Source organism: Balaenoptera ricei, chromosome 13 (genome assembly GCF_028023285.1).
Source record: "Balaenoptera ricei isolate mBalRic1 chromosome 13, mBalRic1.hap2, whole genome shotgun sequence".
Taxonomy (NCBI): Eukaryota; Metazoa; Chordata; class Mammalia; order Artiodactyla; family Balaenopteridae; genus Balaenoptera; species Balaenoptera ricei.
Window position 1 is genome coordinate 13753137 of NC_082651.1, and position 19243 is coordinate 13772379.

The 19243-nt window shown below is 52.0% G+C and overlaps 1 protein-coding gene across 10 annotated transcripts in view; it reads right to left on the reverse strand.

The window, feature by feature from the left end:
• Positions 1–18375, reverse strand: part of PAX8 (paired box 8) — a 56254-nt gene extending 37879 nt beyond the window's left edge. For all 10 annotated transcript variants that reach the window (XM_059943186.1, XM_059943185.1, XM_059943178.1 and 7 more), the window contains exons 1-2: positions 18264–18375; positions 17818–17928 (exon numbers count right to left, since the gene is read on the reverse strand). In XM_059943186.1, coding sequence (XP_059799169.1) covers positions 17818–17928; positions 18264–18360 — 208 coding nt within the window. In that variant the 5' untranslated portion in view covers positions 18361–18375. The remainder of the gene's footprint in view (positions 1–17817; positions 17929–18263) is intronic.
• Between the last annotated feature and the right edge of the window lie 868 nt (positions 18376–19243).

The window sequence follows — 19243 nt, forward strand, 5'->3', positions numbered from 1 at the left end:
TGTGTGTGTGTGGGTGTGTGTGTGGTGGGTATGGAGCCCTGAGGCCTGGTGCGGGGGCTGGAGGGGGGCCTGGCCACCCTGAGGAGACAAACAGGGACAAATGAAGAACAACCGCTCTTTTGAGCCCGACACACTGAGCAGAATCTGTGACAGAACTGCATATCTGTGGCTCCCGCACGTGTGGACAGCTGGTTCTCTAGAACCGGGCACGGTAGCAAAGCGGGTTATATGCTGTGACAGCCGCTCACGGCTGCCTGAGAAACAGGAAGGCCCAGAGGAGCAGGCTCAGCCTGCAGGCTGTGCTTTCAGGGAGGAAACGGGGGGCGGGAGGCTGAGAACTAGGAGGCCTGGGTCCTGCCCGCTCTGGGACCCACCTGTCTGTGCCTCAGTTTCCTCATCCGGCTTGAAGGGCACAGATCATCTCTACTGTCCCTTTAGTCCTAATCTCCACACCTGTGGGACTGCCCTCCGGTCTGCGAATAGAGGCCAGGAACTACCAGGAGGGGTGCAGGTAGAGCTCTGTGGGGGGACTTTGGGCAAATTTTCCATGGAGGAAACCCCCAGGGGGTGGCCCTGAGGCCACCTGTAGAAAGATGAGGGAAGTGGCACACAATGGGCCCGTGGGCTGTGCGTGACCTGCATGACAGTGGAGACAGATGCTCTGATGACGGACGACTGAGGGGACGTGTACGTGTGCAAGGCTGCGGGGCACGTCTGAGAGGGTCGCGGGCCAGGAAGGGGAGGCCACCTGCCTGATGCCACAGACTCACTTCATGGCAGAGCCAGGGCGGAGCTCACATTTTCTGACCCAAGTTCCCATTCATTCCACATCCCAGGGGGGCCCTTTGGGACCTCAGTGCCATCTCAGCTGGGGCCATCTTGGCCACAGTGTAGGAAAACGGTGGTGGGGATTGGATAGAAAGTGTTCCGAGCCCAAGCACACCCTGGAAGAGTCCTGATCCTCTCATCAGTTTGCTTGTCATTTGATTTTCTTCTGTGGTGAACCCCGTCTTGAAGCTCTTTTCTGGGGGTTCTGGGTCGGGGAAGCAGAGTCCCTTCCGCTGTGGGAGCATGGGGCTGTGAGAAACAAGAAAGGCTCTCGAGAACACGTGTCGCTTCTGCTCTCTCTGTCGGTCCCAAACCAGGGCTTCTACAACTAGTGTTACTCGGACCCAAAGCAGCTAAAGGGCTAAACGGGGGGCTGAGCTAGACCCACCACCTGCAACACTCAGATTGTTATGCATTGAACTGAGTCCCCCCAAAACTCACACGTGGAAGTCCTAAGCCCCTGTGCTTCAGAATGTGACCTTATATGGAAATAGGGTCTTTGCAGATGATCGAGTTAAGGTGCGGTCATTAGCGTGGGCCCTAATTCAATGTGGCTGTGAACTTTTAAAAGGGGAAATTTGGACACAGAGAGAGACACACAGGGAGGGAGAATGCTATGTGAAGACTGGAGTTATGCTGTCACAAGCCAGGGAACACCACCGACAGCCAGCATATCACCAGACGCTAAGGGAGCACAGAACAGATTCTCCCTCTCAGCCCTCAGAAGGAACCAACCCTGCCAACACCTTGTTCTCAGACCTCCAGCTTCCAGAACCCTGTGACAATACATGTCTGTTGTGTGGCCCCCTAGTTTGTGGTACTTTGTTACGGCAGCCCCAGCAAACGCATGCACAGATTAACGAAGTTCTAGCTCAGAACTGGGCACAGGAGGCTTGGAGAAGCCCCCTTGGGCTCCTCTCCGGGATGTCTGGCCGCCCCTCCAAGAGACTTTCCAGTATAAGGCAGGCTGGGTCACAGGCAGAGAGCAATCGCCTTCTAACGTCTGACCCTCTCTAGGTGCACCTGCTTCCCTTGACACCGCCATCCTCCCTCAGAGCCGCCATCCCGCTCCATTCCCGATCTTTCCATCAAGCAGCAAATTCTTCTTTAATGCAAGAGCATGAACACATCACACAGCAAAGCTTCCTGTAGGCGTCCATCACTCTTGCCCAGCCAGGCCGTGTTTCCCCCAAGTCCACCAGGACTTCCAGGCTTCTCCTCCTTTCACGAACTTTCTGGATCCAGTCTAAAGGTTGGTTATGAACTCACCCAACATTTGCAGTGCCCTTTCAAAGTGCTGTCAGGTAAGTGATTCCGAAATTCAATTCAGCAAATATCAATTGGGCCTTGGCTGTATCGGGGATGGATCTTCACAATCATTCTATGGCAGGGGGAGGGGCTGGCACTTTGAACCCATTTTGTAGATGAAGACACCATCTTGGAAGGTTAATGGTTTGTGCACAGCCAGTTATGAGCAGACCCGCGACTGCACCTGAGTCCGACCCACTCCTGTCTACTGCCAGATGGGAAATCTCTGGGTGGAGGGGGTGCTGGGCAGGGAGAAGGGCTGTCTCTTCAGAAGGCTGGCATGAGAAACTCCACGTGGGATTGACCTCTGGTTGGGACTCAAGGTGGGCTGACTCCAGATCTGTGGTTCTCCGATGCTGATCTACAGCAGAATCACAGGGAGCCTGTGAAGGATGCAGATTCCAGGACCCCACGTTGGTTAACAGAGCCCCAGGAGCTTCTGAAGCTAGAGACCACACTTGAGAAATATTTGTATAAAGCTAATTTTCAAAAAGGTTCTTTCATTTAGCAAATATTTATTAACCATCTAGCGTATATCTACTGTGGGCCAGATATTGTTTGGGGAATTTTATTCCCAATCTACAGATGCTTGTAACTATTGGTCCTCACAGATGGATCCTAAATCTGGTCAACCGCCCTGCCAAGCTGATACCCAGTGTCTACCGGGAAGGCCCGCTACCGGGTGAGTCTTGCCCAGGCCTGCCAGTGTTTGCCACTCCCAGTGGTCACTTCTGCCCAGCCTTGCTACCCTGTATCGGAGCCCAGGCCAGCAAGATGCCCCAGGACCAGGGAGGCGTCCCGGTGGGGCAGCTCGGGCCTCGATGGCTGCCTCAGTTTCCCTAAATGGCTTCTATCCTTCTTTCCTCAGTCCCATAATGACCACTTATAAAGAAAATGAGAGTAATTACAGCAATATCATGGGAAAAGATCAAGTGTACTTCTTGTTGGGAAAACTTCATTTACAAAATTCAAATGTACAAGTTAGGTTAACTAGTAAGACAGTGAAACATGTTATTGGAGAATTCTGTGAAAACTACCATCATGGAGATTTATGGAGCCCTCACTAGGTCATTAAAAGTGAGAGTATCGGGCTTCCCTGGTGGCACAGTGGTTGAGAGTCTGCCTGCCAATGCAGGGGACATGGGTTCGAGCCCTGGTCTGGGAGGATCCCACATGCCGCGCAGAGCAACTGGGCCCGTGAGCCACAATTACTGAGCCTGCGCGTCTGGAGCCTGTGCTCCGCAAGAAGGGAGGCCGCGATAGTGGGAGGCCTGCGCACCGCGATGAAGAGTGGCCCCCGCTTGCCACAACTAGAGAAAGCCCTCGCACAGAAACGAAGACCCAACACAGCCATAAATAAATAAAATAAAAATTAAAAAAAAAAAAAAAGTGAGGGTATCAGAGAGGGTCTGGTTAAGGAAGTAGAACCTGAACAGGGCTTTGTCAAGGGGGTGGGGATGGGAACGATGTTCCAGGCAGCTGCCACTGAAGGGGCAAAGGCACAGAGGTAGCGATGTACATGGTGTGTTTTGGAAACAAGACTACTTAGCTGGAACATGGGTTTGCATACGGAAATAGTGGGAAATAGGGTCAGAGGGGTGGGATCGAAACTTCTCGTGTTGTACACCAGCGGTTTGCCCACAAATGCCTGTTAATGATTGGATTAAAAGGAAGGGCAAGCAGGACTCTAAGATTATTTCGGAAAATCACCAGGCTCGGATTTTCTGGAACAGGGCGGGGAAAGGCGGGAAATCAGGACATTTTGATAATGTAAATCATCTAGCAATCACAGATTGCTGTCCTGGGCCCTGGAACCTGTCCACACTCCTAGGATGTCACGTCTCTGCTCCTGCTGGCCCCTCCTGAGTCCCCTGGTGGATTCCTTCCCCTGGCTCAGGTCAGGCTCCCCCTACCGCACCCCCACTCACAGCCCAGCTCATCTCCCTCTCCCACTAGCTCAGCATTTTGTGTCTCTCTGGACTGAAGCCTTTCCTTTCTCTCCCCACTTGTGGCTAAAAGTCCAATTTGCTTTCCTCTCTGTCTAGAATGTCAGCATGAAAGCAGAAGCATGGTCTCTTGAGCCCTGTAACCCCAAAGCTTAACTCCATGCCTGCCATACCAAAGGGCTCGGTGGATGTTTACTTACTGAACTGAATATTAGAGGAATGATGCCCTTTGAGACAACTTGGAGTTAGAACTCCAGGTTTCTGTGGTCAGGTGATGCACGACTTGGGAGAGCACGTCATAAGAACTGGAAGTAACTGAGCATGGTTGAGGAGGTGAGTTGAGGGGACGCTCATGATGGGATTAGTGCCCTTATAAGAAGAGGAAGAGACACCAGAGCTCTCTTTCTCTCCAGGCTCATGCACTGAGGAAAGCCCATATGAGGACACAGCGAGAAGGCAGCTGTCTGCAAGCCAGGGAGAGAGCCCTCATCAGAACCTGACCATGCTGGCACCCTCACTTTGGACTTCTAGCTTCCAGAACTTGAGAAATAAATGTCTGTATTTTAAGCCAACCAGTCTGTGGCATTTTGTCATAACAGCCTGAGCTGAATAAGACATGTGATTGGGATGGAAATTTCAGAGGTGACAGGATCTTCAGAGAAAATCTCAGGCAGAGGTGTTATGGCTCTAGGTGTGCACGAAGGAAGTTGAGAATGAGACACAGGGGCAACTGCTCAGAGTGTGATGGGTGAGTGGATGCAGGCCCAGTGAAGCTGAGTGACAGGAGACCCGGATCCAGTAGCCCACCTTTTCTGTGTATGTCTTTGCAACCCACAAAGCAACTGGGTTCCTTGAATGACTGACGCTCACGTGCTATATTGGACCATGTGCCTGGGAAGGAGGGGGTTTATTGGGAAAAGTAAAGATGAGAGGATGGGCACAGGGATATGGCTCCTTTCTTTGGATGGTGGCAACGTAAATTGTCCATGATGGAAATGCTCCGAATGCCTTCTGACGCAGCCATGGGGACCTCATCATTTCACAGAATCGGGGCATCGCAGCCACTATGGGGACATCAGGCAATTCCAGCCTCACATGCAGTCCAGCTGTTCCCAGGGAACGGGGCATCTGGAGGGCCCCACAAAGTGTTCTGCCGAGAACACCACAAAACAGTAAGCTCAACATAGCGAAAATCAGAATGTTCTGCTAAATCCGATCCTAGGTCTTAAGGAAAACATGCGGTAGTGGCCATCATATAGGAAAAAAAAATACACCTTTAGCTCAAAGGTATTTTATCCACAAATGTACTTTTTCCTGCCACCATTACTCTGTTTCACTGTATCAATGAGTGGGCACCTCTGCCCGCTAGGCAGAAAAACATTGCTTGAGAATCACCGATTTATGCAAGTTATACAAGTATTTGTTGATCAAATGCACAAAGTATTCCTGATGCACCACGTTATTCGTAATGATCAGTTGCCGCAGTGCTGCAACAAGCATGGCATTGTGTGTCCACAAGACTGCAGTTCCTGCTCACGTTTCCCCCGTGGGTTTAGTGCACGGGCGTGAATGTTCGTAAAGACCCTGGGCAGGGCCCCCGGGGATTTGGACCGAGGACATTCCCGTGATCTGAGCAGAGGATCCCACTGGTGACAGCCCTCAGCCACCTGCCTTCCATGTTGTAATCCTTGGTGGACCAAGAGACCAGATTCTAGAACAGGCAAGTCCTGCTGCTGTTGTCTGCCCTCTTGGTAACTCTGTCCCCATCTGGGAAGAGTCACCATAAACCCCAGAGCCCAAGCGTTGCCAGTGGCTCCCACACTGGCCAGACAGGTGACCTGTCCCTGGGGCTCATTTGAAAACAAGGTCTCTACCAGGCCTCATGGCTACTGACGTCCCATAACTCAAGTGCGGGACCTGCAGGGGTCATGGCTGGACAGGGAGTTTCTCTGCCCAGACCTCAAACCATACGTTTCAAGAACAGGGAGGTCACAAGTCAGTGACCCCATGCTAGACCGACTACAGTTGATTCCCAAGACAGAGCAGGTGCCCCGGACCTCTGGGACCTCGCTTTCCCTACTATGTCCAGTGTCGTGGACTCAGTCCGGGATCATCAGCTGCTCCTATAATCTCGTGGCTGTGTCTCTCGGGGTGTCTGAGAGTATGGACTTCTTTGGCCGCATTTTTTATCGCCCCCAGACCAAGGACAGTGTTCCGTGCACACGCGTGTGTTTATGTGTGTGAGAGGGTGAGTCTTGTATGCACATGTGCATGTGTGTGTGCGTGAGTACACGTCACCCACGTGTGTAAAGGAGGCGCTTACTTTCAGGGCCTATCCTGCCCCTTAATGAGCCCGAGAGTGGGGGGCTCCTTAAATTTTGCACTCTGGGTGGCTTTGTGCCTCACCCTTGACCCAGCCTTGGTTGTGTGTATGTGTGAACGTGTGAGAGTGTATCTCTGTACGTTGTGTACAGAGTGTATCTCTGTACGTTGGTGTGTATGGAAGTGTGTGTTGTGTATGTATGTGCATACGTTTGAGTGTGTGTATGAGTGTATATGTGTGTGCACTTGTGTCTGTGTGTCTTGGCAGTTCTTACTGGGCTTTGCCATTTCCATCAGCAGCTGTAGGGGCCCCTTCTCATCCGCCTGCGTCAGCCTTCCCTCTACCCCGTGCCACCCACTGAAAGGCAGCACCCTGTCACAGAGAGCCCTGGTTATACTCATGGGGTCTGGGGCAAGGCACAGCTCTCCCGGTCTCAGTTTCCTTGTTGGTAAAATGTGGTGTCAGGGCCTCACCTTTCTGGCCTTGAACAACTCCGGGTCTAGGTAGACTACTTGGTGTAATGAAACCTATAAGGCTCCTGTGACACGTGATCCTCAAGTCTAGAAGGTGAGAGGCACAGAGATGAGCATTCCTACACGAAGTAGGCTGCAAAACATGCCATAAAACTAAATTGCTAGGGACCTTGGGGAGGAGGAAAGGAATCCAGGAAGGCTTTAGGGGGAGGCGGCACTGAGCAGGGCAGGCTGAGGACGGCTGGGCTGTGTGCATCACAGACATGAGGTCCATCGGGCCTCCCAGCAGCCCGCTGAGCCAGCGACCACGGGTCCACTTCACCAGTGAGGGAAACGGCTCCTGAGGTCACACAGGTGCACATGGTTGAATGGGAATTCAAAACCACATGTGTTGGGCTCTTAAGGCCCCACCTCTTCAGCCACCTCCATCCAGGGGGGAAAGAGGCTCCCGGGCCTCAAGATGGGCAACATCTACATGGGGCAGGCTGATGAACACACACAAAACAGTCTGCAAACCACAGAAGGCTGTGTGCAATCGCGTGTACACGGCGGGACAACGAGTGACTTCCAGGGAGGTGGGGACAGAGAGCCGTGTGGGCGGGGGCATGACGTGCTCCTGCCTGGGCTCTCCCGGAGAGGTGGACGCCTTCCAGCCAACCCGACCCAGCCAGGCTCTGAGGAAAGCAACTGTGACAAAGCCATCAGGGCAGCGACTGTGTGGCTGCAAGCAGGACTATGAAGACGGGGACACTCACAAGAGGGTGGATCCCGAGGCCCCAGGGCAGGTCTGTCTCAGCTGGGGGTACCTGTCCAACCAGCTCTGAGGCCAGCAGGAGACAAGGGGCTTGTAGGGCTCTGGATCTTTGGGGCATTGTCATATCACCAGAGGACACGGGGACTGGAAGGATACAGGCCTTGTCACACTGTCTAAAGGGAGATGTCTTATAAAGTCTGCAAATCTCTGGAGACACGGGGATTAAGCATTGGATGTGTCCAGCAAGGGTTCTGACTTGGCCCAAGTGGGCACATCTCCACGGCACTTACACCTACAATTCTGCAACATTTTGCCAGCCATTTGGAGCCCCAGTGTAGACCATCGTGGAGTTGGCTGATCCAACAGAGCCTCACATGCTGCCTTCCTGGAACGGTGAGTGCTCCAGGGATCAACCAGACTCCAGAAGGCTTGATGAGTTTTATCTGTTATCGGTGTCCACATGGTTGTGCCGGGGCGGCTGTTGGTGATAAATGACCTTTGGTGCTCCCACCACCTGTGTTGTTAATTTGCAGTCCTCGTCCCGCCACTGAATTGTTTTGTCTGATTATTTCCCCTCTCGGCGCTGTGGGTCTGCTGCCTTTGAAAGGGAATCTCAAGACTTCAGCTCCCTGCCCTGAGAAGGTGCCTCTCACCCCTGTCATTTACCTGGAATAACCTGGCAGTGGATGCCACCATCACTGGTGTGATGCCCTGCACACAGCAGGTGGCATCCATGAGGGTTTGTGAAATTGAATGAAACCGCTGACCCTCAGATTCCAGCTTGACTCCAGCTCCTCTCCTGCCCCAGCATCCTCCCTCCTAGCCTCTGCCTCCAATTGGAAGTCACAGCCAGGCGCCCGAGGACATGTCAGGAGATCACCCCATTCCTGCCACCTCCATTTTGACAGTCATCAAGAACAATCTCAGGTTCGAGGGAAAGAGCAAAACAGAGCTGGAGTCAGGGATTTGGTGCTCAGCTAATGCCAGACTTTTAAATGTCAACCAGGGTTTGCTATCATGCCAAAGCTGGATTATTATTACACAAAGCTGGAAAATACAAGACGGGAGGTAGGGGTGGGGCTGGAAGGAAGGAGAGAGAAGAGAGAAGAAGGCAGAAGATTTGTGGAGTTTTATTTTTTTTAAATAGACATATGGTTCTGTGTCAATTAAGAACCAGTACACAAGGCACGTCTCCCTGTGGTCCTGTCTCAGCTACACACATAACATAGATGCATGCCCACTCTAGCCCATCTTTCCTAAGACCAATTCTACCAAAACCCTAGAATGTTCTGGATTCCAACATAAAGTCCACGGGCAGCCCATTCTATCATGAGCCTACTGCTTCCCCCGTGATTGGGTTTTCTGGCAAAATGAAATAAGGAATCCTTTTCCAGACTGGGCTGGAGTAGCAGGTGATCATAGCCACAGGGTTCTAAGTCAGCACTTCCCATGAATTCTTTCATTGAATCCAACACCCCTAGGTTGTAGGTCTATTATTTTATCCAGGTGGAATATTAAAAGGTCTGTCCTAAATCTTAATTGGAGCAAAATTTTGACGCTGGGTTTCAAGTTCCTAATGGAGCGTTTCAGAGGAAATACTGAGACAATGTAACGTTTGGACATCTGTGCTGGAGAATTTTGGGAGACCCTCTTCCCTGGGGACCCCTGTACTGGAGCAGGGAAAAATTCTTGAGTAGCTGCTATGTGCCAGGGGAGGATACTGGTTTCACTTTCAGTATTTCCTAGAAACCCTGCAATATCCCCGTGTTTTATACAGAGGAAACTCAAGCCCAGAGAGACAACTGACTCGCCTAACGTCACACAGGGAGACAGCAGCAAGGTCTGGTTCACAGGCAAAGCCTCTGAGGCGTAGCCCCTCCTGCCGCCTGTAGAGATGGAGAGGCGCCCGCAGGGCCTGGCTTCACAGTGACTTCAAAAGTCTCTCGCCCTCTTGATGCCTCACGGCCGCCCCTGAGTTGATCCGAGGAATAATAGTTCTCCCAGAGAAGCTGAGGAATCAAACGCAACACATACAGTGGGCAAACACGCAGTTCACACGATGACAGTAGATTAAGCTGTTTCTCTTAAATGCATCACCCAACCAGCTCCCAACTCCTCTGCTGTGCTGGTCTGACAGCAACAATACGTTGCAGTGGGCTAATTAGCACTAATGACTCAGGTCACTCCAAGGCCACTTAGGGAAACAAGTGCAGAAGAGAACACGGATGAGCACTGGGGCTGAGGACAGGAGAAGAAAGAACAGTTTAAAAAGAAGGGAGGGAAAAAGTGGTCTTTCTCTCTCCATCTCGCTCTCTGCTTAAATCAAAGATGGGTTTGGGGGCTTCCCTGGTGGCACAGTGGTTGAGAGTCTGCCTGCCTGTGCAGGGGACACGGGTTCGAGCCCTGGTCTGGGAGGATCCCACATGCCATGGAGCAACTGAGCCCGTGAGCCACAACTACTGAGCCTGCGCGTCTGGAGCCTGTGCTCTGCAACAAGAGAGGCCGAGATAGTGAGAGGCCCGCGCACCACGATGAAGAGTGGCCCCCACTTGCCGCAACTAGAGAAAGCCCTCGCACAGAAACGAAGACCCAACACAGCCAAAAATAAATAAATAAATTAATTAATTAATTAAAAAAAAATCAGCTTGAAAAACCCTGATTTAAAAAAAAAAAAAAAAGATGGGTTTGCATCCAAGAAATGCAACCAGCCAGGAGCTGGGGGGCTACTGTCCACAGCCTAAAGGGGCAACATGAAAATTTACCCCCTTTCCAGGTACTGGTACAAGTGGAACCTCAGCCGAGGCTCCAAAGGAGCAGACGACTTGATTTCGAACCCCTGAGTGAGAGGAACCCCCAGGAAGCAGCAGAGGGAATGAACCTAAACTTGGGGAAATGAGATCCAGCACCTCAAGTGCTCCCCACTTGCTGCCTGTGGATGGGGCACCTGGCGACAGCCCCTGACTTCACGGGCGGGTCTTTCCAGTAACTCTGGAGCTGTTTCCATCACACCCACTAATTCCAAAGTCTCTGAAATGCACCCAGTCAGGGAGGCCCAGTGTGGTTTGGAGATACCAAGGGAGTATAGTATAACTGCTGGCCTACAATTTATTGAGGTGCCTGTGGGTAACTGCTTTTTTTTTGGTGCAGGTGGAAACACAGCAGCCTGGGGGGATGTGTTGAAAGAAAGCTCCCTCTCTCTGCCTTTTCTAGTGGCTGACCATCTCCTTCAACCTCACAGGACATCCAGGAGGGACACCAGATAGGGACCACTGCTCCCATTTTGCAGATGGGAAGACTGAGACAGCCTGTTTTAATTGAGCTGGAGCCTTAGGGACACTGATGAAGAAACCAAGCTGACAGACTGAAGGTCCTACCTGTTGCTATCGGTAGGAGCCCTTGAGCCTCCTCACCAAGGATGCTGTCCCGAGTTCCCAATGGAGCTGCAAGCGTGAACCCATCTAGTGCTACAGGGAGTTTTGATGAGCTGGACTTTGGGAAGGGGGGCAGTGGAAAGGCAGCTGGAGTCAGATCAGCCTCACTGAGCATCAGTTCTCTTCTCTGCTGTAAAAACGTCCATAACAAACCTGCCTGGTAGACTCCTGAGAATTAAATGAGACAATGGATGTGCCCTCTCCCAGCAGAATCCCACACCTGTAATAGCCCTTGGAGAAAATAATCAGAGCTTCCATTTACCGAGGGCTCACTAAGTGCCAGGGCGTGCTCAGCACTTTGTGTATTGGGTCTCTGTCTTTGGATATGAACGTGGCATGGGCAGAGCTGGAGCGGCTGTGGGCTGGCTGTGCTGAGCCTTGGCAATCCTTGGCATTTTATATGGCATCCAGGACTATGGGAGGATCCTCAGGAATTAACACAGAAACAGGACCCATATATCCCTGGGGGACTCCTGAACTTCCCTCCCCTTCATCTTGGACATGCCTCAGCAAGGAGACACTGGGTTCTACCCAGGCCCTTTGTTCTTCCTGGGGAAGGAGCCCCAGTCAAGGTAAAGCCCAGACTCAGTGACATGAATTGTGGGTTTAAAATAGAAACATTCCCATGAAGATTTTTCTGATCCATAGTCCAGGTAAGAGACATTTGTTCATCTGGGCCACCTGGCCAAGGGAGAGGTATGGAGGGGTTTTCAGAAACCCAAACAGGCTTGTCAGCCCTAACTCTGGACCTCAGGACATAATTACAAATGGTCAAAGATCTACTTAAAAGTGCCATGACCTCAGATACATAAGGAAGGGTGGATACCCCAGCCCACTCTACCCTGACCCAGAAACTCTATCCCAGGGTCCCTGACTGTAGACTGGAGAAACTGAGATTGGCCTGGGAGGGTGAAGTTTTCAGGAACCAGGAGATGCTTGGACTGTATTTCTCTGTCCTCCTTCCCCCAGAGAGAAACACCTAGCACCTCTGTTGGAAGCAGGCATTGTACACACTTCCTAAGCAGACTATCTTTTAGCCCCGTCTCCAAAAGAACCTGGGCTAAGGTGTTCCAGAAAGAATCACTCTCCCAAAGAGCTCTGAGTGTGGGATTGCATTCTCTTCTTTTTAGAGAGTGCATTATACCCCCCAAGTTCTATCTCTGAAGGGAGTGTGGGCTCCTGGGGGCTGGTAACTCAGTCTTTCCCCAAGTCTCAACTAAAACAAAAGCAAACTGCAGTCTGAAATGGGGGCACATTCCCCTGCCCTCTCCTTTTAAGATCATCTTTTTTTTTTTTTTTTTTCTTCTTAAACGAAATTGTGTCTTTTATCTTTTGGCTCTTTGTGTACTCAGAACCTCGGAGCTCAAAGCTTTCTCAACGCAACTGAGAAGTCGGCACCTCTTGGATTGATAAATAGAGCAGCTTTAAAATGCTTAGAACTGAAGACAGACCAACTGTGGCGAGAGAAAGTAAACACATGCCCGCACCAGTCAACCCTAGCAAGCGCCTCGCTGAGATTACAAACTGCAGTTCCTGCCTGAGCTGGCAAGGATGCTGGAGCAAGCTGGGGTGGGGAGGGGCAGAGCCCCAAAGCAGCCTCCCTTTGCCTCAGTCAGTTGTGTCCCAGAGGAGATGGGTCACCTGGGAGCCTACTCAGGACCCGGTTTGGATGTTCCTAAGCGTAGCCTACTCTGCCAACTGGTTTCACGCCTGGAAATGTCCCAAGAGAAGAAGGAACCAGCTTCCTTCTTTGGATCTAAAGGGGGTTCATCTCCTTTACCCCCACACTCCCCGTGTGCAGGTGAAATTCGCCAGTGAGAGAATTGGGATTTTTCACAAAATAGACTGTGATCACTACATAATTTGATATGAATATTTGAGGAACTTTTCCCATGAAAAAAATCCATACTTCAAACACTCCCCCCCCCAAACACACACACAAATTGTTTTTATGAGAACCAATTAATAAATGCTAATTCATCCAGGCATATCTCCACTAAATTACTGTTTCATTTAATTGCGGGGGAATTTTCCATTACTAAACTCTCCCTTGCTGGTTTTTTTTTTTTTGCATTATTTATATATTTTTTTCAGTTTCACTAATAGTGAGGTTGGTATGCGATATTATCTGCTGTTTGTACGTCTTAAATTTCTTTTTCATTTAAAATGTTTCCTCATTCTTGCAGCTCCACGTAATCTTGGAGAAACATCATTAAAAGCAGACAAGATTTTATACGTAAATGATGGAAACAGGCACTGGCTGAAGAAACGGGGCACAGGAGAGCGTCTTGTCTGATGGTGCCGCTCTGATGTCAGGCGTGCATGGGTTTGCGGGAGCGTGTGTCTCCACTTTGGGTTAATGTGGAAATGTTTTCCTATGTCAGTGAGTCACAAGTCAATCCACGAAAAGACGTGGGTACACAACTAGGAATGAAGATCACAGGGGCTTGAACAATAAACAACACTTCAATCTCTTTTTAAGCCGCCAGCGGACAATGTGTATTTTCTTGCTTCCTTTTCATGGACACCAAATCCAAACTTTGACATCTAGACACCCAAAATCCAGACCAGCTGGTCCCCAAAGATCCTGCCTCTTTTATGCATAGAAAACTGGGGGGTTCCAGTGATGGTTAGGGGTGGCTTAGGGACTGTGGTTGAGATTACATTCAAAAGGACATGTTTTGAGGTAGAATTTTGATTTCCTTATAATGAATGGCAAAGTTTCCGTGCACCTGGCTACCATCGTTTCTGAAATAAGTTCTTTCATCTTTTTCTCTCCAGCCACCTTCTTCCCCTCTCCCCTCCCCTCCCCCACTGCCTCCTTTCAGTGTCTTTCTTTTTCTCTTTAGTCTTCCCCTTCTTTTCTTTCACGGTAACACATTCTGGAGGATGTGAATGATTAAACTGTTTACTCCGAGGTTTGAGGTTTAGGTATGAAAAGGCATGTCACTGTAAGTAAAGTTTCACCTTTATACCCAACTCTATCAATAATTACAGAACAAGGATGACTATTAGTAAATCTTTCTTACAGTTAGCTCTTACAAAAAGTGATGGCATTTATTCTGAGTGTACTGAGTTCTACTGATCTTACTATTCACAAAAATTAATTACAAAGCTGAGTAACCTCCAAAAGGAAGTCAGCATATAAAGGGACCATGAGTATATCCCTGGGAAAATGCATACCCATAAAACATGTGCCACATTAAAATTCAAGATTTGAGGTCATAAATAGAAAGTTTTGACATGTTATTATAATAGTAGATGCTTTCCTTTGAACCAAAATATCTCTTAATAATTAAAATTCCGAGATTGATTTTTGTGTTGTTTTTCTTCACTTCCTTTGTCCGCTTCAGCAAAATTAGGTAGAGTCCTTTCGGGTACAGACTGATAAAATTAATTAACTTTTCCTTCCACCCCCAAAATGTCCCAAATAAATGCTTCCAATAAACATCAAAAAGTGTCAATTAGAAATAATTACTTCTTATCAATCAGTAGGGCAATTAAAGTGACAAAGCTTGAAAAGATACTTATCTTAAAACTAATTCACAAGGTAGCTAAATTATCTCCTAATTAACTTGTATTGAGGAGGGTGGGAGGACCGACCATCTTGAAACAAAGATGAATTGAGGAACCCCAATACCTCTTTATGGTCTTCAAGTTCCTCAAGACTGTTTTTCATCCTGAGACCTTATTTTCAACCCAGGCAAGAAACCTGGGCAGAAAATAGATCTTTGGCCCCCTTTTTAAAACCAAGAGGAGGGAACAGGGGTTCTACATCTGTGATTTAAGGAAGTTAAGAGATACGCTCCTCCTTGATCTAAAGTCTCCTTTGACTTCTTGAATAACCTATTTTCAGGAGCTGGGGAAGAGGGTTTCTCGGAAGTTATTGCGCATAACTTTTAATGACAACCTGCTTGCTTTTTACTAAACTCTCTTCTTCATGGATACAGTATTGTTTACATTTTAATATTTATGTGGCTTTTCTTGTACATCTTTGACTGTTTAAAAAAAAATTCTTGCTTTAGAGGATCTTTGTTCCCTGATGCTACAAAATTCCCAGTAGATTTTACAGACCATTCCATTGCTGACCATCGGCAGGTCAGAATCATTCACTCTTCGCTCTCCACATCCCTTCAGAAAAAAAAAAAAAAAATATATATATATATATATATATATGTGTATATATATATATATATATAATATATATATTTTTTTAAAGAGCTCTCTGCGAAGCAAGATCAGCCGAGAGCGAGCCGCAGAGGGTGAGCCAAAGCGGCCTGGGAGGCGGAGGCCGCGCAAAACTTTTCTCGGGCGTCTCGGATTTTTGGAAACCGTGCGCTTGGCCTCGCTCCCGCGAAAAAAGGCCCGCAGCCGCCTTCGCCCCGGATTCTGCTTCAGGGGAAGCTTCAAGGGGCGCTCTCCAGGCAAGGCCCAGGCAAAGCCGAACTCAGAAATGGAAGTGCCTGGGGAAAAGAGGGAAGTCTCTAAGATCTACAAGAGAAATGGGCTTATAAAAACAGGAGGGCTCAGCTTATGAATTTAGCTCTAAATATAGGCAATGGTGTCAACTGATTAGAAAGACAGAGGGTCTCTCGCTCAGGTTTGCCTAGAGAGGATTTAGAAAAGAAACAGGGGACAGTCTTGAACATTCTGAGCCATGTTTTAGGCAATTTTCTTCTGTTTCATTAGCACTAAATTAAAGGAGAAAGTCTTATCCTCCCTCTGCCTCATATTTTTGTTTTTTATTTGTTTTGGGGAGAGGACAGAAGAAGCCCCTCTGACTCCTCTAGACAGAAAATTACCTCTGTCCCAGGCCCTGCCAGGGGTGGACGGCTCCCTCCCCAAACCCAAGGGCGAATTGCCTCGGAGCTAATGGAAAAGCTGTGTCTCCTGATCTGGGTCTGTTGCTGATTAAAAATAAAGTGTAAATAATTGTGTCCTTTCTTCTTTCCTTTTATTCTAACGAGTGCTTCTGTAATGAAAATCGGTAGCGAAAACAAAATCAAGCCAACCCAAGGGACCGTGACATCGTCTTATTTCTCGAGCAGCGACAAAGAGGAAAGGGTCTGGTCCAGCACGGTAAATTCGAGGTCCGGGAGCACCCACTCCCATCACCGCCACAAAGGTCAGGGGAAGGTCGGGGGTTGGTTGGGGCTTGGGGGTGAGAAAGGAACCCAGAGCCCAGCAGAAGCGGCCGGGACCAGCCTGGCGTAGGATCTGGCACCGGGCGCCGCGCGCTCGGCCTCGGAGACCGTCCTGATGATCCCGAGGCGAGGGGATTGACGTCTTTCATTATACCCGCGTTTGGCTAAAGACTAAGGGACTAAAACCTGGTCCTGGCCTCAAAATGTGGTCAAGAAGCTTGCGTGGCGCCCGGGCGCGGGTGGGGGCGGGGTAAGGGGTGCCAGGCGCTCCCCTCGGTCCCCTGGCTCTTCGACCCCGCCGCTCCCGGGGAAGGGCTGTGAGGTCTCCACTCCGCGCCCCTGGAGGCCTGGCGCCTGCAGAGGGCGGCCAGGACGGCGGTGGCCCCAGTCTCCTAGGGGCACCGGGGTGGGGAAGGAGCGTGCCGCTGACTCCGTCTCCGGTGGTAGAGCGAACCCGAAGGAGAAACCTGCCGGCGCCCCCGGAGGGGGGGGGGGGCTGCGCCTCTGCCGGTGGAGCCTCGGCCCCCAGACCCGAAGCAGCGCGGGCGCAGCTCGGACCCGCGGCGCTCTGGGCTAAATTGAGATCTCAGTCGCGCGCCGCGCCCGATTCCGACCCTCCTTATTATAACAAATGTCCCGTTTGCCGAGCGGGACTTCATATTCGCCGAGAATTCATCTGAAATATTGATTTCCTCTCACTCCACCGGCCCAAATCGATAGCGCTGCGCCCTGGCCCCATAAATCGCCTTCCCCGCGGCCGGCCCAGCTCCATCCATCACCGCGGGCCAGGCCGCGCCTCTGCCCGCTGTCCACACTTGCTGAGCGCCTGGCCGGCCGTGCCCACCGCGCCGCCCGGCCCCGACCCTGCGGCTGTTTCCTGGCACAGACCACCCCGGCCTGGGCCAGGAGGTGGGAGAGAGCGGGAGTCGCGGCCAGGGACCCTGGGCGCTTTTGAAGGGCCTGGGCCCGGACGCCGGTGGGGAGGGGAGTTCGGCCCGTTGGGGGGCTTAGTCCTCGCAGGCCGGACGCCCCGAGCGCGGGTTGCCGCCTGCCCGGTGCTGGGCAAGGAGGAGTCCGAGAACCCCCCAGTGCGCTCTCGGCTCCCAGGCCCCGGACCGCGGGCTCCTTGCCATTTGGCTGGAGAGGTGCGCTGGGCTCACGGTCCCGCCCGGGAGCCACGGGCAAGAGCTGCGCGCACCCGGGGACGAGGGCTTAGAGGTCGGGGGCAGGGGAGCTTCAAGTCCAGCACGGCCACGGCGCAGGGCCTGAGAGCATGCAGGATGCCCACTCTCATGGGCCGGGCAAGACGCGGCTGGGGCGCGAAGGGCACCCCTCTGACCCCACGGAGAGGTCCTCGCCGCTCCGGGTGGTCCGCAGAAACCCAGGCCTGCGGAGGGCAGCTCCGCAGGGCCGGGAGGGATCTCAGGGCCCGAGAGCGGCGAGACGGCAGCCGCGGAGAGAGCCAGGCCGGAGGCGTCCCCAGCTGCGCCCCCCACGCACGGGGTCCAGCGAGCCGCGAGCCTACGCTCCCCAGCCCCACCGACCCGAACGTACGCACGGACGCACGGCGACGCGAAGGCTCGGGGGTCCCGGCCCCTCCGCGTCCTTACCCGATCTGATGGAGTTGTGAGGCATCGCCGGGGAGTCACTCGCAGCCCGCCGAGGGCTCAGGGCTTCCTCACCACGCAGGTCCCCGCTGCGCCCACCGCCACGCCGCTGCCCTGCACAAACCCAGGGGCAGGGACATGAGACTCCCTGCCCGCCGCCTTACACCTCCTCCCCAGGCCCTACCCCTGAGGCTCTCATCGCGAGGCAGGAGTCGCAGGATTTTTCGGTGAAGTGTGGCCAACCTCAGCCCGGCCTAACACATGCGCCCGGCCGGAGGATCCGGCGTTGGCATCCTCTGAGCAGTCCCAAACTCCAGCCCGGTGCCCTCTACCTCTGCCGCCCCAGCCTTAGCCAGTTTAACTTGAGAGCAAAAAGGCTACCGGGCTTCCTGGGACCCTCTCCCTTCTCGAATCACCCCTTTCTCCCAGTCAACCCCTGGGCGGCATACCTGGCCGGCCGGCCGGCCACAGGCCTTCACTGCCCGGGTCCGCCCGCGAGGGTGCCCTGGGCCCCGCGTCTCTCCTCCTTCCGAAGTTTGTTCCCATCCACCCGGCATCGCCGACCGGTTTTATCCCGCCAGGGCCCGGAGAGATGGGTCTGGAGAGGCTCGCAGGCCGCGGATTGGCTGGCTGGGTGCAGGGGGGTGCAGGAAGGGGAGGATTTTGCAAGGGGGACATGGCTGAGTGGACTCAGGAGTTAGAAACATTCGCTGGAGCTTCTGTTTCCAGTGGAGAGAAAGGAGAGGGAGGCAGCTGGGCCCTAACTCAGCAGGCCTGGAAAGATTTGAGGAGTGGGCGATGGAGGCCTCAGGGCCTGAGGATGAGGGTCTCTGGGTCCCCCCGGGGTCAGTGACACCAGAAGTGAGAGACATGCCACCTCTGTGCACCCTGCGTCCCCTCCTCTCACCCCTAGTCTGCTCAGGGGATCACCTTTTCTTTTGTGGGAGGGCACTTTGTTCTATATGCCTGGTTCTTAAGGTAGATGCCTATTCTCAGGGCTGGAGGCAAGATGGTCTAACCTTCTCACCACTGGTGTGGACCTCTTGCAGGGCAAAATACTGAACAGCCCCTGGACCCATTCCTTCCATACCAGCCAGGATCCACACCTCACATTGTTAAGTTAATGAAAATGGTCACCTAACCTATTCCACAGGAACACCTTTCTCCTTCTAAACACACAGCCGCCAGCCTCCTTCCTTGCTCCCTGAGGATTTTGAACTTGGGAGGAGAGTCCAGAGGACAGGCCATGAGGGCCTAGGTTTCAACTCAACGTGGAAGGGTGTTAGAAAGGGACAGGAAGAGCTGAACCCTTTCTTGTCTGCAGGAATCAGCAGCCTTGGGGCCGTGTGGGCCTGGGTGTGGATAAGAAGGGCTCCCTTGGGGTGGGAATGAGAAGCCCTTAGTGGGGGTGAAAGCTGCCCCCTTCCTT